The sequence below is a fragment of the Hypanus sabinus genome, chromosome 5 (genome assembly GCF_030144855.1).
Source record: "Hypanus sabinus isolate sHypSab1 chromosome 5, sHypSab1.hap1, whole genome shotgun sequence".
Classification (NCBI taxonomy): Eukaryota; Metazoa; Chordata; class Chondrichthyes; order Myliobatiformes; family Dasyatidae; genus Hypanus; species Hypanus sabinus.
Window position 1 is genome coordinate 152,016,642 of NC_082710.1, and position 20,705 is coordinate 152,037,346.

The 20,705-nt window shown below is 42.7% G+C and overlaps 1 protein-coding gene across 1 annotated transcript in view; it reads left to right on the forward strand.

Moving 5' to 3' along the window:
• Window positions 1-20,705, forward strand: part of LOC132394785 (uncharacterized) — a 79,609-nt gene that overhangs the window by 38,730 nt on the left and 20,174 nt on the right. The window contains exons 8-9 of the mRNA XM_059971192.1: window positions 506-956; window positions 14,001-14,096. Of these exons, the coding sequence (XP_059827175.1) occupies window positions 506-956; window positions 14,001-14,096 (547 nt within the window). The remainder of the gene's footprint in view (window positions 1-505; window positions 957-14,000; window positions 14,097-20,705) is intronic.

Sequence of the window (20,705 nt, forward strand, 5' to 3'; positions counted from 1 at the left end):
AAAAATAAGGGGGTGAGTGGGGTGAGGCGGAAAGGACAAAGGTGAAGGGGGGAAGATGAAGGACCTAAGGGGTTATGTTTGATAATGAGCAAATGGAACGATTTGCCAGAGGAAATGATATAGGCGGGTTCAAACACAATGTTTAAAATCCTTTGACAAGGTGGATGCATAGAAAAGGTAATTTAAAGGGATGGTGGTCAGCATGGACGAAAAGGACATATTCTCGTACTGACTGACTGATCAGCAATGTGGGCGGACGCAGTTTCAGCGCCCTTGGTGCCGTAGGAAGGCGCAGTCACGTAACACAGAAACGTATATTGGCTTCCTTACTAACATTTACACCAATCCACCCTTATTCTCTCCAAGTTTCTTGTACTCCATCTGTCACCCACACAACATTTTTAGATGTTTATTTTCCCCCTTTCTTTGGAGCTTTTTTTTTGTTTTCTGATCTGTGCAGACAATCACACCCGGAAGCAGCTGACTTCCTAGTACAACGAAAGTGAAAAAAACATTTCCCGATCCCGGAGTCGGACTTAGAAATGGCGAACTTTGACGTGCTGAAGTCGATGCAGGATGAAGCGATTTGTCCTATATGTCTGGAGTTCTTCGTTGACCCTGTGACAATCGACTGTGGTCACAACTTTTGCCGGGCCTGCATTTCAAAGCACTGGGGATCCAAGAGAGGGACGGCCTCTTGCCCCCAATGCCGGGCTCAGCTGCCCCAGAAGACACTCAGACCGAACCGGTTCGTGTCCAACATCGTGGAGAATGTCATGAAGCTAAAGCTAGAGGAGATGTCGGCACAGCCGGAGCTCCGTTGCCAGGAGCACGACGAAAGGCTGAAGCTGTACTGCAGCGATGATCAGCGGCTGATCTGCGTGGTGTGTGCGGCCTCCAGAAATCACCAGGGTCACCACACCAGTCCCGTCGGCGAAGTCGCCGAACACTACAAGGTGAGGGTACATGATAACTTTTCCCAGCGAGCTAGTCCGCAGCAAACCCTACGCACTGATCCAGCGCTGATCCAGTTTTATTCTCCTTTTGCCGGAATCAGGAGCAAAATAAATATTGGAGGAACATTATTCAGCGGCATCTGTGAAGCAAAGGTCTTCTAGGCGTTTCTTTTATTAATTCCCCCCTTCAGTTGTTCCCATTAACTACACACAACGGAAATAGTGAAGCGGCCTATTCATTTTACAGTCCACGGCAATTCAAGTGGTTTTTCACATGCACAAGTAAGGTGTTGTACAGACACAATGGAGAGCTTGCTTGCCTGTGATGTAGGGGCAAGTGTATCTCTGCCTCACGATATTTCAGCGTCTGACAACAAACCCGACTTCAAGCCAAAAGCATATAGTCCTGAACAAAATCTGGCTTCTAATGGAGAGACTAGTTTAGTATATTAGTTTATTATTGTCACATGTACCAAGGTAAAGTGAAAAACTTTGGTTCGGGTATCTTATCACTGATATGAAATTTGTTAGCAGCAGTACAGTGCAAGTCATAACATTACTATAATTTACAGAAATAAATAAACGGAATACTGGGGCATGAGTTTGTGACCATTTAGAAATCTGACAGTGGAAGGGAAGAAGCTGTTCCTGAATTGTTGAGCATGGGTCATCAGGGTGCTGATCTTCCAGCTTGATGGCAGTAATGAGAAGAGGGCATACCCTGGAATGTGTGTGTCCTTGGTGACAGGTGCCACCTTACTGAGGCACTGCCCCAATGGTGAGGAGTGTTGTGCCTATGACACTTCTTACAGTCCTATGCATTGGAGGCTCCGTACAACTCTGTGATGCAACCAGCCAGTATGCTCTCCACTGTTCATCTGTAGAAATTTATAAGACTCTTGGGTGACAGAAAATACAGGGAGGGAGGCAAAAAAGGTGGGAGTGTGGCACTGTTGATCTGACATAGTGTCACAGCTGCAGAAAAGGTAGACACCATGGAGGGATTGTCTACGGAGTCTCTTTGGTGGAGGTTAGGAACAGGAAGGGGTCAATAACTTTATTGGATTTTTTTATAGACCGCCTAATAGTAACAGAGCTATCAATCAGCAGATAGGGAAACAGATCCTGGAAAGGTGTAATAATAACAGTTGTCGTGAGGAGAGATTTTAATTTCCCAAACATCGATTGGCATCTCCCGAGAGCAAGGGGTTTAGATGGGGTGGAGGTTGTTAGGTGTGTTCAGGAAGGTTTCTTGACATAGTATGTAGATAAGCCTACAAGAGGAGAGGCTGTACTAGATTTGGTATTGGCAAATGAGCCTGGTCAGGTGTCAGATCTCTCAGTGGGAGAGCATTTGGAGATGGTGATCATAAATCTATCTCCTTTACAATAGCATTGGAGGGAGATAGGAACAGACAAGTTAGAACAAAGTGTTTAATTGGAGTAAGGGGAATTATGAGGCTATCAAACAGGAAATTGGAGGCTTAAATTGTAAACAGATGTTCTCAGAAAAAAGTACGGAAGAAATATGGCAAATCAAAGCAAGAAGCAGAGAGTGAAGAAGTGAAGGCATCTTGGAGAGAAGCCTTTTTTTTAAATCTGATCGGGGCAATGAGGCTAGACTGCACAGACATTGACATAGTTCTTTAAAAAAACACCATATACAGCAGCCATCATTGTAGCGGACTGAGTCAGAGTTGGACAGCTTTGGCTCAACAGGCAGAGGCAAGAGTAGGTTCCAGTAAGTTCTGTTTTGTTTGTTTAGAGCAGAGAGAATGCCAGGTAGGATGTTGGAATGCTCCCTTGCAGGATGTGGGAAGTCAGGGAGACCTCCGGTGTCCCTGATGACACATGCAAGAAGTGCATCCAGCTGCAGCTCCTAACAAACTGCATTAGGGAACTGGAGTAGGAGCTGGATGATCTCCGGATCATTCGGGAGAATGAGGAGAGTATAGATAGTAGCTACAGGGAGGCAGTTATGCCAAAGGAGCACCACACAGGTAATTGGGTTACCGTCAGGCGAGGGAAGGGGAAAGGGCAGGAAGAGCAGGGCTGCCCTTTGGCCATACCCCTCAACAACAAGTATACCGATTTGGATACTGTTGGGGGTGATAACTTACCTGGGACAAGCTGCGGCAGCCGGATCTCTGACACTGAGTCTGGCTCTGCAGTGCAGAAGGGAGTGGGGGAAGTAGAGGAGAGTGGTAGTGATGGGGGACTCAATAGTTAGAGGTACAGACAGGAGGTTCTGTGGTCGTGACGGAGACTCCCGGGTGGTTTGTTGCCTCTTGGATGCCAGGGTCAGTGATGTCTCTGATCGTGTGCACAGCATTCTGAATTGGGAGGATGAGCAGCCAGATGTCATCGGTACAAAAGATGTAGGAAGAAAGAGTGAGGAAGTCCTGAAGAGTGAGTGTAGAGAGCTTGGTAGGAAGTTAAAAGCAGGACCTCGAGGGTGGTAATCTCAGGATTGCGACCTGTGCCATGTGCCAGTGAGGGTAAGAATAGGATGCTCTGGAGGATGAACACATGGATGAGGAACTAGTGTACAGGGCAGGGTTTCAGATTTCAGAATCATTGGGACCTCTTCTGGGCAGGTGGGACCTGTACAAGAGAGATGGGTTACACCTGAACTACAGCAGGACCAATATCCTTGCAGGGAGGTTTGTTAGTGCTATTGGTGGGGTGGGGGGAGGTTTAAACTAGATTTGCAGGGGTATGGGAGCCAGAGTGACAGAGTAGATAGTGGAGCAGGGGTGAAAATAAATTATGTTAAAGCTTCATGCATAATCACAAATAGAAGGGTTGTGTGTGGTGGCAATAATCTTCTGAAGTCTGTCTGTTTCAATGTGAGGAGTATTGTGGGGAAGGCTGATGAGCTGAGCATGTGGATTGACACATGAAATCATGATATTGTAGCCATTAGTGAATCTTGACTACAGAAGGGGCAGGACTGGAAGCTTAATGTTCCAGGGTTCCCATGATTCAGATGTGATAGAGGCAGAGGAATGAAGGGTGTGGGGTGGCATTGCTTGTCAGGAAAAATGTTACAGCAGTGCTCAGGCAGGACAGATTAGAGGGTTTGTCTACTGAGGCCATATGGGTGGAGCTGAGAAGCAGGAAAGGTATGACCACATTAATGGGGTTGTATTATAGACCACCCAATAGTCAGCAAGAATTGGAGGATCAAATCTGCAGAGAGGTAGCAGACAACTGCAGGAAACTTAAAGTTATGATAGTAGGGGATTTTAATTTTCTGCATATTGATTGGGACTACCATACTGTTAAAAGTCTAGACAAGTTAGAGTTTGTAAAATGTGTTCAGGAAAGTTTTCTGGGTCAATATATAGAGTGAACGACTAGAGAGGATGCAATATTAGATCTTCTATTAGGAAACAAGTTAGGACAGGTGATGGAAGTGTGCATAGGGTAACACTTTGCTTCCGGTGATCATAACTCCATTAGTTTCAACTTGATCAGGATAAAGGTAGATCTGGTCCTTGTTTTGAGGTTCTAAACTGGGAAAAGGCCAAATTTGAAAAAAATGAGGAAGGATCGAAGAAGTGTGGATTGGGGCAGGTTGTTGTCTGGCAAGGAAGTCGTTGGGAAGTGGGCGGCCTTCAAAGGAGAAACTTTCAGAGTGCAGAGTTTGTATGTTCCTGTCAGGATTAAAGGCAAAGTGAATAAGAATAAGGAACCTTGGTTCTCTCAGGATATTGGAACTCTGATAAAGAAGAAAAAAGAAATGTATGACATGTATAGGAAATGGGGAGCAATTAAGGTACTTGAGGAGTATAAAAAGTGCAAGAAAATACTTAAGAAAGAAATCCGGATGGCTAAAAGAAGACATGAGGTTGCTTTGGCAGTCAAGGTGAAGGATAATCCAAAGAGCTTCTACAGGTATATTAAGAGCAAAAGGATAGTAAAGGATAAAATTGGTCCTGTTGAAGATCAGCGTGGTCGGCTATGTATGGAACCAAAAGACATGGGAGAGATCTTAAATTGTTTTTTTTGTGTCTGCATTTACTAAGGAAACTGGCAATGGAAATAAGGCAAACAGTTAGTGAGGTCATGGAACCTATACAGATTGAAGTGGAGGAGGTGCTTGCTAACTTAAGGCAAAACAGAGTAGGTAAATCACCAGGACCTGACAGGGTATTCCCTCGAACCTTGAAGGAGACTAGTGTTCAAATTGCAGGGGCCCTGGCAGATATATTTAAAATGTCACTACCTACAGTTGAGGTGCCGGAGGATTGAAGGACAGCTCATCTTTTTCCGTTGTTTAAAAATGGCTCAAAAAATAATCTGGGAAATTATAGGCCAGTAAGTTTGATGTCGGTAGTAGGTAAATTATTGGAAGGTGTACCAAGAGATAGGATCTACAAGTATTTGGATGGACAGGGATTTGTTAGGGAGACTCAACATGGCTTTGTGCATGGAAGGTCATGCTTAACAAATCTATTAGAGTTTTTTGAGGAGGGTACCAGGAAAGTGAATGAAGGGAAGGCAGTGGATGGTGTCTACGTAGACTTAAGTAAAGACTTTCACAAGGTCCCGCATGGGAGGTTAGTTAGGAAAGTTCAGGCACTAGGCATACATGGTGAGGTAGTATATTGGTTTACACTGTGGCTCAATGGGAGAAGTCAGAGAGTGGTAGTGGAGGACCGATTCTCTGAGTGGAGAATCGTGACTAGTGGTGTGCCACAGGGATCAGTGTTGGTGCCATTGTTATTTGTCGTCTATATCAATGATCTGGATGATAATTTGGTGAATTAGATCAGCAAATTTGCTGATGATACAAAGATTGTAGGTGTAGTGGACAGTGAGGAATGTTTTCAAAACTTGCAGAGGGATCTGGACCAGCTGGAAAAATGGGCTGAAAAATGGCAGATGGAGGTTAATACAGACAAGTATGAGGTATTGCACTTCGGAAGGACAAACCAAGGTAGAACATACAAGATAAGTGGTAGCACACTAGGGAGTGCAGTAGAACAGAGGGATCTAGGAATACAGATACAAGATTCCCTAAAAGTGGTGTTGGTGGTAGATAGTGTAGTAAAGAGAGCTTTTGGTACATTGGCCTTTTTAAATCAAAGTATTGAGTATAAGAGTTGGAATGTTATGGTGAGGTTGTATAAGTGAGGCCAGATTTGGAGTATTGTGTACAGTTTTTGTCACCGAATTACAGGAAGGATACCAATATGGTTGAAAGAATGCAGAGAAGGTTTACAAGGATTTTGCCAGGACTTGAGAAACAGAGTAGCAGAGAAAGGTTGAAATGGTTAGGATTTTATTCCCTGGAGTGTAGAAGAATGAGGGGAGACTTGACAGAGGTATTTCAAATTATGATGGGTATAGATAGAATAAATGCAAGCAGGCTTTTTCCACTGAGGCCAGGGGAGGGAAAAACCAGAGGATGTGGGTTACGGATGAAGGGGGAAAAGTTTAAAGGGAACATTAGTGGGGGCTTCTTCACACAGAGAGTGGTAAGGGTGTGGAATGAGCTGCCAAATGAAGTTGTAAGTACGGGCTCACTTTTAATATTTAAGAAAAGCTTGGACAGGTACATAGTTAAGAGGTGTATGGAGGGATATGGTCCAGGTGCAGGTCAGTGGGACTAGACAGGTGAATGGTTTGGCACAGCCAACGAGGGTCAAAATTCCTGTTTCTCTGCTGTAATGTTCTATGGCTCAATATTCAGGAGATATTTGTGTAGAGCTCTGTATAGGTATGTTTCAATGAGACAGGGAAGTTATGGTAGGGTACGGAAACTGTGGTGTACAAAGGCTATAATAAATCTAGTCAAGAAGAAAAGGAAAGCTTACAAAAGTATCAGAGAGCTGGGGAATGTTAGAGATCTAGATGATTATAAGGAGCTTAAGAAGGAAATTAGGAACCAGAAAGGTCATAAGAAGGCCTCAAAGGGCAGAATTAAAGGAAAACCCCAAGGCATTTTACAAGTATGTGAAGAGAAAGAGGATAAGATGTGAAAGAATAGAACCTATCAAATGTGATAGTGGGAAAGTGTGTTTAGAGCTGGAGGAAATAGCAGAGATACTTAATGAATACTTTACTTCAGTATTCACTATGGAAAAGGATCTTGTAGTAATGACTTGCAGCAGACTGAAAAGCTTAAGCATGTAGATATTAAGAAAGAGGATGTGCTGGAGCTTTAGCAAACTATCAAGTTGGTTAAGTTGTCAGGACCTGACGAAATGTACCCCAGGCTACAGTGGGAGGTGAGCGATGAGATTGCTGAGCCTCTGGCAATGATCTTTGCATCATCAATGAGGACAGGAGAGGTTCCCAAGGATTGGAGGATTGCGGATGTTGTTCCTTTATTCAACAAAAGGAGTAGAGATAGCCCAGGAAATTATAGACTGGTGAGTCTTACCTCAGTGGTTAGTAAGTTGATGGAGAAGATCCTAACAGGCAGGATTCATGAACATTTGGAGAGGTACAATATGATTAGGAGTAGTCAGCATGGCTTTGTAAAGGACAGGTCATGCCTTTCGAGTCTAATTAAATTTTTTGAGGATGTGACTAAACATAGGTGAAGGAAGAGCAGTAGATGTAGTGTATATTGATTTCAGCAAGGCATTTTATAAAGTACGCTGTGAAAGGCTTATTAAGGAGGCACAGGATCCAAGTGGATATTGCTTTGTGGATCCAGAAATGGCTTGCCCACAGAAGGCAATGTGTGGTTGTAGAAGGGTCATATTCTGCATGGAGGTCGGTCACCAGTGGAGTGCCTCAGGGATCTATTCTGGGACCCTATTTGTGATTTTTATAAATGACCTGGATGAGGAAGTGGAGGAATGGGTTAGTAAGTTTGCTGATGACACAAAGTTTGGAGGTGTTGTGGAAACTGTGGAGGTTACAGCGGGACATTGATAGGATGCAAAACTGGGCGGAGAAGTGGCAGGTGGAGTTCAACCCAGATAAGTGTGAAGTGGTTCATTTTGGTAGGTCAAATATGATGGCAGAATACAGTATTAATGGTAAGACTCTTGACAGTGTGGAGGATCAGGGAGATCTTGGGGTCCAAGTCCATAGGATGCTCAAAGCAGCTGCGCAGGTTGCCTCTGTGGTTAAGAACGCATACGGAGTATTGGCCTTTATCAATAGTGGAATTGAATTTAGGAGCCGAGAGCTAATATTGCAGCTATATAGGGCCCTGGTTAGACCCCAATTGGAGTACTGTGCTCAGTTCTGGTCGCCTCACTATAGGAAAGATGTGGAAGCCATAGAAAGGGTGCGAGGAGATTTACAAGGATGTTGCCTGGATTGGGGAGCATGCCTTATGAGAATTGGTTGAGTGAACTCAGCCTTTTCTCCTTGGAGCGAAGGTGGATGAGAGGTGACCTGATAGTTAGAGGTGAACAAAATGATGAGAGGCATTGATTGTGTGTATAGTCAGAGGCTTTTTCCCAGGGCTGAAATGGTTGCCACAACAGGACATAGGTTTAAGGTGCTGGGAAGCAGGTACAGAATAATGTCAGGGGTAAGTCTTTTACTCAGAGAGCGGTGAGTGCATGGAATGGGTTGCCGGCAACGTTGGTGCGGGTGGATATAATAGGGTCTTTTAAGAGGCATTTAGATAGGTACTTGGAGCTTAGTAAAATAGAGGGCTATAGGTAAGCCTAGTAATTTCTAAGATAGGGACGTGTTCGGCACAACTTTGTGGGCCAAAGGGCCTATATTGTGGTTTTCTATGTTTCCATGACATGCCAAAGCACCTCAAGCTCCTAATTCATTATTGCATCAATGTTTTGGGCACAGAATAAATCCTCCGTGATGTTGATGACCAGGAAATTGAATCTGCTCACCCTTACCTCTGCTGAACCCTTGGTGAGACCTAATGTGTGTTTTCCCAATCTCACCTTGCTGCAGTCCACAATCATTTCCTTGGCCTGCTAGATGCTAAGGGTGAGATTGTTGTTCCGACACTACTCAAATAATCAATCCTATCACACTTGTACACACTGTCTCATTGCCAACAACAGTACTGTCATCAGCGAACCAATCGTGCTTCAGCTGTTCTTAGCTATAGAGTCATGAATACAGAGAAAGTAGACTCGTGGGCTAAGCACTCAATGTGATGTTTGCCTATGTTGATCATCAGTGGGGATGAGATATTACTGATCAATATCTATTATGATTTCCTGATGTGAACTCCCACAGCCCCAATGTTTTCAGTCTCTGAGGTAGGTTGGCATTCAATAAAATCATCCCCTCAGAACTAAACAATAAGCTCCAAAACTTTGGCCTTAATACCTCTTGTACAAATGGATCCTTGAGTTCCTTACTTGCAGATCCCTATCAGTTCAGATAGGCAAAAGTACCTCCTCCACAATCTCCATATACTCAGGTCCACCACAAGGCTGCGTAGTTAGTCCCTGCTCTACTTGCTTTATATTTATGACTGTAAGGCTAAGCACAGCTCCTGTGCCATATTTAAGTTCACTGGTAACAGCACCGTGGCTGGCCGAATCAAAGGTGACAGATCAGCATATAGGAGGGAAATTAAAAACATGGCCCTAGTGGAGCCACAACAACCTCTCACTCATTGTCAGCAAGACCAAGGAACTGATTATTGACTTCAAGAGGAGGAAACAAGAGATGCACCAGCCAGTTCTCATTCTGGGATCAAAGGTGAAGTTCCTCTTGTTATCTGTCCTGGGCTCAATGTGTATGTGTACTTAAAAAAAAAGCCTCTACTTCCTTATAAGTTTGCGAATATGAGGCGTAACATCTAAAACTTTGACAAACTTCTATAGATGTAGGGTGGAGAGCATCAAGATTGCATCATGGCATTGAATGGAAACGATAATACCATTGAATGGAAAATCCCACAAATGTAGTACATACAGCCCAGTCCGTCACAGGTAAAGTCATCCACTTCACTGAGCACATTTACACAGAGTGTTGTTGCAAGAAGGCAGTATCCATCATCAAGGACCCCCACTACCTCAGCCATGCTCTCTTCTCGCTACTGCCATCAAGTAGAAAGTACAGGAGCCTCAGGACCTACATCACTAGGTTCTGGAACAGTTATTACCCTCAAACATCAGGCTCTGAACCAGTGGGGATAACTTCTCTTGCCACTTGCTTCATCACTGAATTGTTCCCATAACCGATGGACTCACTTTCAAGGATTCTTCATCTCTTGCTTTGATATATGTTACCTACTGCGGTTTTACCCACACATGTAGAAGGCTTCAGAAATAAACCTCAAGGGGTAAATCCAGAGCTGGAGCCTCTAAAGCCGTCCTACATAGAGTTCAACACTGACTGACAACTTCTGTGATTAATCTGATACCAAACTGTATCAGACTCTGCTTCGAGTTCATCAGATGCATGGAGAGGGGGAGCTTGCTACATGGGCAATGGCTTGCTCTCTAAGTCATACTGCTCAGGCTTGCACATCTAGACAGCTGGGATGCAATATCCATGGACAACTCTGACTGATGAAGGCCTCAGAAGTCAGACAGACTGATGACTATTATTTCCTTTTTTGTATTTGCACAGTTTGTTGTCCTTTGCACATTCATCATGTATTAATCCTGTTGGGTGTGGTCTTTCATTGATTCTATTATGTTTCTTGACTTTACTGATATGCCCTTGTGTTAACAATTTGCAGGGTTGTATATTAACTTTGAAATTTGAGGAAGTCAAGGATCCATTTGCAGAGTAAGGTACAGAGCAAAGTTTTGAAGCTAGGTTAATAGTACTGTGAGGATGATGATATTGAATGTCAAAGTAAAGAGTATATTGTTATAACTAAAGAGAGCTCAGAGCAGGCAGACAATAGAGGGAAGCATGGATCAAAACAGATTGAGGACAAGAGTCCATCTTATAAATCAGAAGCTTAGCTCGATTGTTATACTTATAGACCAGTATCAGAGTTTCAATATTATGTATTTCCCCTTTAAGTAAAGCAGTTGTATGGGATCATGTGATGTGTTGTAGCATAGCATGATTTGGGAACTGGTGAATGCCATTAGTGTTTCTGATGATCTCATCAGGTGTTGAGGAGGGGAAAATCAATCAGCCATGGAGCAGACTCGATGGGCCAGAAGGGCCTAATTCTGCTTATATGTCTTGTGGTCTTATGCTCATGTTGGTTGCTCAAGGAACTCTGGCTCAAAGTTGGAGACCTGGAATCCGAGCTTCAAACACTGTCATGCATCAGGGAGGGACAGTGTTACAAGGGCACTGTGTTTCACAAGCTGTCACACACTTTAGAATAACTACTTCAAATTTGGTTTGTGGCCAGGGCAAGAGGGTGTCAATGTGAATGATGCAGCTCAGGGAATGCAGAGATAGTGCAGGAGTAAACTTGACATTCACCCTCAACAAACATTCCGAGATTATTGTTCCCTGTAAGAGTGAGAGTGGGAGCTGTAGGAAGGATGAATGAATGAACAGTGGAAGAAAGCAATAGAATGATGTTGAAAGGGAAAATAAATCCACCGAGATAAAAAGTCAGAGTACTCAATGGGCCAAATGGTTTAATTTTGGTCCTATGTTTACAAGTTTACAGATACTATTTTTCTTATTCACAAAGTTTCAGCAACCTCATTTAGCCAGCACCATCAACTTGTGTCATTCTGAGTCTCCACTCTAGAAAATAAATTCCTTTTGTTCACTTCACTTGTATCACTGCATCTTAATCATTTTGTCTATAAATGTTTTAAACTGAGAAAAATCAAACTCATCCCTATGTTTAAGTTCTTTTCATTCTTCACAGATATTGCTTGAGCTGCTAAATATTTCTTGCTTTCTCTGATTTTCCCTCATATTCCCAGCATCTGCAGCATTTTTACTTTTGTATAACTTAACGCTTAAACAGAGCAGCATTATTAGAATATACCTTATTGTTACATAATTGAACCTCCTGGTGTATTTTGGAGAAAACTTCAAAATGGATCACAAGATTTTATTCTTTTTGAACTGTATCTTTCAATGGGTTTGAATTCTGAGTTTTACCCCTGCAAATCTTGTACATGGAACATAGAAGATTACAGCATAGGGACATACCCTTTGTCCCATGATCTAATTAAATGTCTGACTAAATTAATCATTTCTGCGTCAAGTTGTCTGTATTCCTCCATTTCCTGTACATTTATGTGCCTATCTGAGAGCTTCTTAAGTATCCCCTTCTTAAACACCTTCTAAACCATGTGTGGTGATGTTTCCACATTGCCACCCTCCCACGCAACTTCCTTGAGTGTGTTGGTTGCTAATGCAAACAATGCATTTCAGTATATGTTTTGATGCACATATGATAAGTAGATCAGAATTTAAATCTGAAACCTACATCATGTTTGAACAACTCTTCTGGCAGTGTATGCCTGGCACTCACCACTGTATCATAAAACAACCTTGCCCCATACATTTCCTTTGAACTTATCCTCTAACCTTAAAGACATATCCTGCAGTGTTAGATATTTCAAACGTCAGAGCTACCAGCTGTCTACTCTAGCAGAGTCATTCATTATACAGCCTTCACCAAAGAAAACAAGCTTGTCCAATGTCTCCTCTTAGCACAGGTCTCCTAATCCATGCAGCATCCTTGTAAACCCCTTTCTGCACACTCTCCAAAGCCTCCTGCTTCTTACTTTAATGGGCTGACCATAATTAAATGTAATACTCCAGATGTGACCTAATGCAATTTTCATAACTTCCTGACTCTTGAACTCACTGCTTCAATGATAGGTGAACATGCCATGTGCCGCTTTGATGGGGCATGGTGGTTAGCGCAGCACTTTATATGGTAGGGAGTGTTGTGCCCATGATGGAACTAATTGAGACTACAACCGTCCGCAGCCTCTTGTGATCTTGTGCATTGGAGCCTCAAATCAAGCTGTGATGCAACCAGTCAGAAAGTTCCTCCATACATATTAGAAATTTGTTTTGAAACTTATGTTAAAAGCAAAGGTCTGGTCTCTTTCATCAGAAGTTGACATAGAAACATAGAAAACCTACAGCACAATACAGGCCCTTTAGCCCAAAAAGCTGTGCCAAATATGTACTTAGCTTAGAAATTACCTAGGGTTCACCATAGCCCTCTATTTTTCTAAGCTCCATGTACCTATCCAGGAGTCTCTTAAAAGAGCCCATCGTACCTGCCTCCACCACTTCTGACTGCAGCCCATTGTACACACTCACCACTCTCTGCATAAAAATCTTGCCCTGACATCTCCTCTGTACCTACTTAACTTCCTCTGAGAAGTAGCTAATAGGCAAGTGAGCAAAATCTGATAGTTGCAGAATAATACAAGGTAAAGTGAGAACATTTCGTCAGAAAAATAGAAAAATAACAAACATTGTTTAAAAGGGGAGAGATTGTTATAGCGAAAGATCAGGGTGACCATGCACAAAATGCAATGTTGCAAACCAGAAGCTAAGAGAGCAAATAGAATATTAGTGCTTGTTTCAAGAGCTTACTTTGAAATAAAAGGTTTCCATTTAAACCATTGTGTCTACAAAATTCCCAACTCAGCAATCCATTGGTCTAATTCCTTCTCTCCTTATTTTCCTGTCGCCCTGTAACTTTATATCTCATGTGCCCATGATCTGTAGTAAGACCACACTGGGAGTACTGTGTACGATTGTTGTGGTCGCATTTAAAGAAGGCAGTTCAAGTAATATATATTTGTTAAATTACTGCATGAGAGCAGTTGTTGTATGAGTAATAGTTGAGTTGATTTGAATCTGTAGTACTTCACAAGTGGGAGAGTGAGAGGTGACTTTACTAAAGCAGGTAAGTTTATGAGGTGAATTTGCAAAGCATTGCATCTGAATAAGTCATTGTCAATTCCAACTGAAAAGTTGGAGGAATTTCTGGAGGAAAGTTGGAGGAAATGCTGGAGGAACTCAGCAAGCCAGGAAGCACCTATAGAAAAGAGTAAATAGTCAACGTTTAATCTCGGCTTGAAATGTCAACTGTTTACTAGTTTCCATAGATGCTGTGTGTATTAAAATATTCAGTCTGTCCAAAGAGTTTGGTGACGTTTTTCCAAACATCTCTTCTACCAGGGAGTTCTGCGGAACGAGATAGATTTACTCAATAAACAACTACAGGAGATTTGTAGAAGTCTGGATGAAGAAGAAACAGACATAAATAATCTGAAGGTAAGAAAAAATGAGAAGCCAAACTGTTAATATAAGACCAGTATTGTGTTATCTAATGGCGTGTGTGAGAGATTGTTGACTCAGTCCAGAATCAGGTGAATGTTTATTTTTCTTGATCAATTTGATTTGCTTTGAAGCCCATTTTACATTTAATCCATTGTAGCCTATTTAAATTCTTTATTTTCATGTCCACGGTAACAATGGAAAGTCAATATGTAAACTGCATAGAGCTCAGCCATGACTCATTGTGTCAGTGCTGGTTTTTTATTCCCTATTCCATTTTAATTTATTTAAAGTGACTGAGAAGAAGGTCACTGTTTGCTTCAGGAAGCAGAAGAGAAATCTCATTAATCCTACCCTCTTATTTCCACTTCCTGTAGTTCAACAACTTCTCCTCTCTAACATTTGCATTACAATCTAATTACCCTTGTCAAACAGCTACAAGTTTCTTTGTTCATGACATGCATGAGATGCAGAACATGTCTTAACTCACCTTCTCACCTTTCCTAGACTAAGCAGTCTTTCTGAATACAGTCGGCCCTCCTTATCAGCATGGGATTGGTTCCAGGAACCCCCCCCCCCCCCACCACCACGGATACCAAAATTCGTGGATGTTCAAGTCCCTTATTTAACATGTATCAGTGCGTAGGTCTTTAGGACCCAGTGGAACCCTGGACTTTATTTAGCATATCTCTGTGCGGTGGACATTAGGAGCTGGTGGCGCCGGTCTAAATTCGCAGCGTTTCAGTTCGCAAAAGTGATCGCGATTGAAAATAAGGTGGAAGTAATAATGCGATCGGAAAAAGGTGAAATGCCATCGGTCATTGGAAAAGCATTAGGCTACAGTCAGTCAATGATCGGAACAATTTTAATGGAGAATGTGAAAGGTCCTGCTCTGATGAAAGCTACAATTATTACTAAGCATCGCACTGGCTGAATTATTGAAATACGTATGTTTCTTAAGTGTTTTATATGCATAGAAGGGCAAAATATGTACTATATACTAAGAAAAACATTTGACTAACTGACGCTAAATAATACCGGATGTACCTGTTCCGACTTCAAATCCGACTTAAAGACGGGCTCAAGAATGGAGCTCATTCATAACCCAGGGACTGCCTGTACTAAGTCATTTCTAGATTACTTATTATACCTAATACAATGTAAATGCTATATAAATAGTTGTTATACTGTATTGTTTAGGGCGGGGGTCGGCAACCTGCGGCTCCCGAGCCATTTGTGGCTCTTTCACCTCTGTGCTGCGGCTCCCTGTGGCTTTGGGAAATAATTGGTCAGTATTTAATTAAAATGTATTTTATGTTAGTTTGTTAGCTTTTGAAATGTAATTATGGTGATCTTGTACAACCTAAGTGTAGCGACACATTTCCTGCCACATCCGAAACGGCTCACAATTAGCCAGCATTCCGGCTAAGGGAGATAGCCTACGGGGGTTTGTGAGTACGCGTCTTTTGCAGCATCTGCGTCCATGGGGGCTGGGTTGAGGGAGGCTTAAAAGCAAGGCTGTTTAGTTCGAATAAGGCTATCTTTGACTGCAGTTTACTGACACCGCTACAACGTGTTTTTATCGCTGGCTGTCCAGACGGAAGGTGCTGAAACGCTTTGTCGCGTGTCTGGAAGAAGTGAAAACTTTCCTGGGCAGCAAAGGGCTCACCTTTCCTGAGCTGGAACAGCCAGAGTGGCTGGAAAAGCTACACTTCATGGTAGACATGACAGCGCACCTGAACATGCTGAACACAGCTCTTCAACGGGGTAAGGACGTACAGCCCTGCACATGTTGGAGGATGTTTTGGCATTCGAGCGCAAGTTGACAGTGCTTGCCAGAGATTTACAGAAAGGCACTTTGTCTCACTTCCCCAATTTGAGAGAGTTCAAACAAGGTCACGACATGATAATTTCGGAGTATTTACATTCTGCAATCATCGCAATGCAAACATCGTTTGGGAAACGCTTCTGTGAGTTCAGAGAGGAAAAAAACACATTATCCTTCCCGGTCACTCCCTTAAGCATCGATCCTTCCCTACTGAATACGACTGCATTGGCAGGTGTGAGTCAACCTGATCTTGAGATGGAACTGGCCGACATAGCCGACAAAGACATATGGGTGTCCAAGTTTAGACGCTTGACAGCAGACCTTGAAGATGTTGCCCGTCAGAAGGCCGTTCTTGCTCAGAAACACAAATGGAGTGATATTGAAAACCTCACAGATGACAGCTTGCGATCCTGTGTAAAGATGAAGGTGACATCATACAGCCCTGATGTGCAGACGCTGTGCGCTGAGGTCCAGGAGCAGAAATCCCATTAACCAAGTATGATAAATATTTTAATTCCTATTATTTTACTTATATTCATATTTTTTCATTGTTCAGTGAAATAGTCCTTTCATTTTTCAGGATGACAGCTGGCTGACGTTATTTTTGGTTTGCTGCTGGCGGAAAATTTAAGTTCGGCGTTTTTCATAAATACAAGAAGGACTCAAATAGACATTGAATATTTTACTTAAAAGTAACTTTCAACCCAACGTCTTTTTTTCGGAGTTCAAAATGTTTTTGTTGCATGCAGAAATGTAATTTCGTTTTCTCTGCAGGAGTTCATCAATTTCATAAATGCAACACATTATAGTTTGTTTATACATAGCATAAAGGCAAAAAAAACGTTGTATGCAGTGTTATTTCATTTTAAATGTCAAACGGGTTTTGCGGCTCCCAGTGTTTTCTTTTCTGTGGGAAACAGGTCCAAGTGGCTCTTTCAGTGGTAAAGGTTGCTGACCCCTGGTTTAGGGAATAATTGCAAGAAAAATAGTCTGTACATGCTCAAGCAGAGTGCTTGAGAGAGAAATTCTGGGTTTTCCCGATCTGCGGTTGGTTGAATCCGCGCATACGGAATCCGCAGATAAGGAGGGCTGACTGTACGGCTCACTTGTTTCCTTCTAATCTCATGCTGTACATTTTGTGTTCACAGTAGGGCTCAATCTATGCTAGAGGCACAACCGTAGTTAAATGGCCATGTTGTGAGAACCCATACTCAGTTCACAGGGCCAATTCTGAGCTTTCCTTCACCTAATAAGTTAATTCCCCAATCATTTCCACTTTGACCAGAAGATCTGTGGTTTTCCAAACTGCTAGATGAAGGATCAATGTAAGCTTCAGGAATGACACCTTCTGTTCCATTTGGAGATCTAGCTTCAGTATCAATCTCAGCAGCATCAGGCAGTGCTGTTCTGTCTATATAAAGACCAGTTCAAAAAGCCTGTCTAAGGCTCCTATCTGGAATAATAATTCAGTTCATGTCTGTCCATTGAGATGGCCTGACTTACTTATTACTTCCTATAATTTTGAATTTAAGGTTTTACATTCCCTGTTTTGTTTTATTATTTTCCCTCATCTCATAGATTTTGAGTGCCTTTGTTAATGCTGTATCGTTGTACAGTTGGCCCACCTTATCCATGGGTTCTACATGTGCAGATTCAACCAACCGCAGATCAGGAAAACCCAGAAGTTGAGCATTGTCTCATTCGGTCGCTACTTGTGTTATGAATGAGAGGAAGGAGTTTAAGGCTAGTAAGGGATGGCTGGCTAGCTATGTAAAGCACTACAGCCTCAAGAACTTAAAGATCATGGGAGAATCAGGATTGGCTGATGAAAAGGCAGCATCAGTGTTCCCACAAGATGGTTATGTCTGTACTGAACATGTTCAGACTTCTTTTTCTTGTCATTATTCCCTAAATAATACAGTTTAACAACTATTTACATAGCATTTACATTGTATTAGGTATTATAAGTAATCTAGAGATGACTTAAAGTATACGGGAGGATGTGCATAGGTTATATGCAAAAACTACACGGTTTTATATATAGGACTTGAGCATCCGCATTTTTTGTTATCCACAGTGGGTCCCAGAACCAATCCCCCAAGGATAAGGAGGGCAAACTGTAATGCCCACCATTAATTTATCAGTCAGGTTACCTCATCAATCTCTGATCCCCACAGAAAAGCTGGTCTCACCCTATCAGGGATATTCGAGTTTTCTTATCTACACTTCCCCACCATTTCTTCACTTTACCTCAACAGAATCACAGAGATGTACATCATAGAAACATACCCTGCAGCTCACTATTACAATGCTGTCCGTAGAACACCCATTTATACTATCCCACCATTCTTCCCCCACTCCCATCAACTCCCCTCCAGATTCTACCACACATCTACACACCAGAGGCAAGTTGCAGAGACCAATCAACCAATCAGCCTGCATATCATTGATATTGTGGGTGGAAACTGGAACACTGAGTGAAATCCCACTAGATCACAGGAAGAATGTGCAAACGGAGGTCAGAACTGAACATAGGTCTCTGGAGAATTGAGGCACCAATGCTATTTGCTGTATTACAGCACTATCCACTTGTCTCCACTTTTGTAATTCTTTCACAATGCCTCCAGCTTGTTTATCTCTCTGCAGAACCTGCCTGAGTGCCTCCAACATTTTCCATTTTTATTTCAGAAATCAATGACCAGTTCTTGTTTTTTTGATTTTCATAATGTGTCCACTTACAATTAATGTACTAGTATATCTGTGGGATGTAGGAAGAAAACTTGCACCCAGCAGAAACCCATACAATGACAAGGAGAATATGCAATCACATGCAGCACTGTACTGGTGTTATCTTGAGCTGTAAGGTAGTAGCTCTGTGCCTCCCCCTGCCCTCGCCCCCTTAGGTTAGGCAAAGAACACTTTCCTTTTCATATGTTAATCACATACCTTTTATTAATGAATCAACTCCTCCTCAATTTTGGGAAAACATTCTTGAACATAAGAACTCACTGTTAATTTAAATTTCTTAGAACTTCTGGCTGCTTTGCAAAATAACGTTAACCTGTTCATGCAGGTTAACATGCAACCAAAAACATTTAAACATTTTCAATTCCTGTCTCAAATTTCACACCAGTACCATCTACTGTAATGGAAATTGTTTGGTTCAATAATTATTCTAAGAAATTTAATACTTCATCACTGAGTTTACTGTCATTAATCGCCCCTGCTCCCTATCAAAGACTTCTTGGTTACAGCCTTTTCACCATCTTCTGTTACTTAAAAATACCTACTTGCGTAATTTCTATTACATCATGGGGATAAGGGAGAGAAACAGGGCCCCCAGGGGAACATAGAACAATATAGCACAGTACAGGCCCTTCAGCCCACAATGCTGTGCTGACCCTTAAACCCTGCCTTCCATATACCCCTCCACCTTAAATTCCTCCATATACCTGTCTGGTAGTCCCTTAAATTTCACTAGTGTATCTGTCTCCACCACTGACTCAGGCAGTGCATTCCACACACCAACCACTCTCTAAGTTAAAAAACCCTCCTCTAATATCCCCTTGAGCTTTTCTCCCCTTACCCTTAAAGCCATGTCCTCTTCTATATGTCCTCTTCTATTGAGCAGTGGTGACCTGGGGGGGGGGGGGGCAATCTGCTTAAGAATGACCCCAGTTAGCCATTGCTGATTGTTTCTCACATAGACATTGTCATCTGTTTTTCCTGCTTTCTCTCCACTTTTACCTTCATGTCTGGGCGCAGTAGGTCCATTCTTGACTTACGCCTACGCCCCATCAGCATCTCTGCTGGAGTGCGTGCCATCATAGTCTGTGGCGTGAGATGGTATTTAAACAGGAAACCTGACAGCCAGGTACTAAGAGATTCCCCTGTCATCCGCTTCAGGCCTTCCTTCACTGTCTGAATGTGATGAATGCCATTCTGCTGCATGAACTCACTGGTGAACATCAAGCCATTACCAGTGACCAGAACGTCAGGAAACCCGTGGACAGCAAACACTTGCCTGAGTTTGTCTATATGTGAGGGGGCTGTGATGTTGCTCATGATGTGAGCTTCGATCCATTTGGAATGTGCATCTACCATTGCAAAAAACATATGCCCCATAACGGGACCAGCAAAGTCCAAGTGTCGCCGAGACCATGGGTAGACTGGCCACTCCCATAGGTGCAAAGGAGTTGGTGCTGGTATGTTCTGATTGTTCTGACATTGCGTGCATGATTTTACCTTGTTCTCCAGATTCTTACCCATTCTTGGTCACCAGACATGGGATCTTGTAAGGTGTTTCATTCAAGACACCCCTGGATGAGTCTCATGAATTTCCTTCCCAATCTGTGAATGGCTAGGGGGAGGCACGATGACCCTTGACCCCCCCCCAGAAAATGCACCCATAATGCAGGCTCAATTCTGTCTTGCATTTGGCATATGACCTCAGTTCCTCTCCTTCCACGACTCTGGGCCAACTTTGTAAAAGAAAAACCTTGACTTGAGATAGGACTGGGTCCCTCTCTGTTCATTGCTTGATCTGGGTCTCCTTTACAGGTGTCTCAGACAGTCTCTCCAACGAAAACACATTCTCTGGAGGCACATAGTAGGTGTCTCAGGTAAAGGGAGTCGACTCAGCACATTGGCGTTTGCATTATCCATACTCGCTCTGTACTAGCCTGGCTGAGGCTAGCAGTGGGATGTATCTGGTCTCACTAAAAAGGCTCATCAGTGGTTTATGGTCTGTATAAATTATGAATACATGCCCGTAGAAG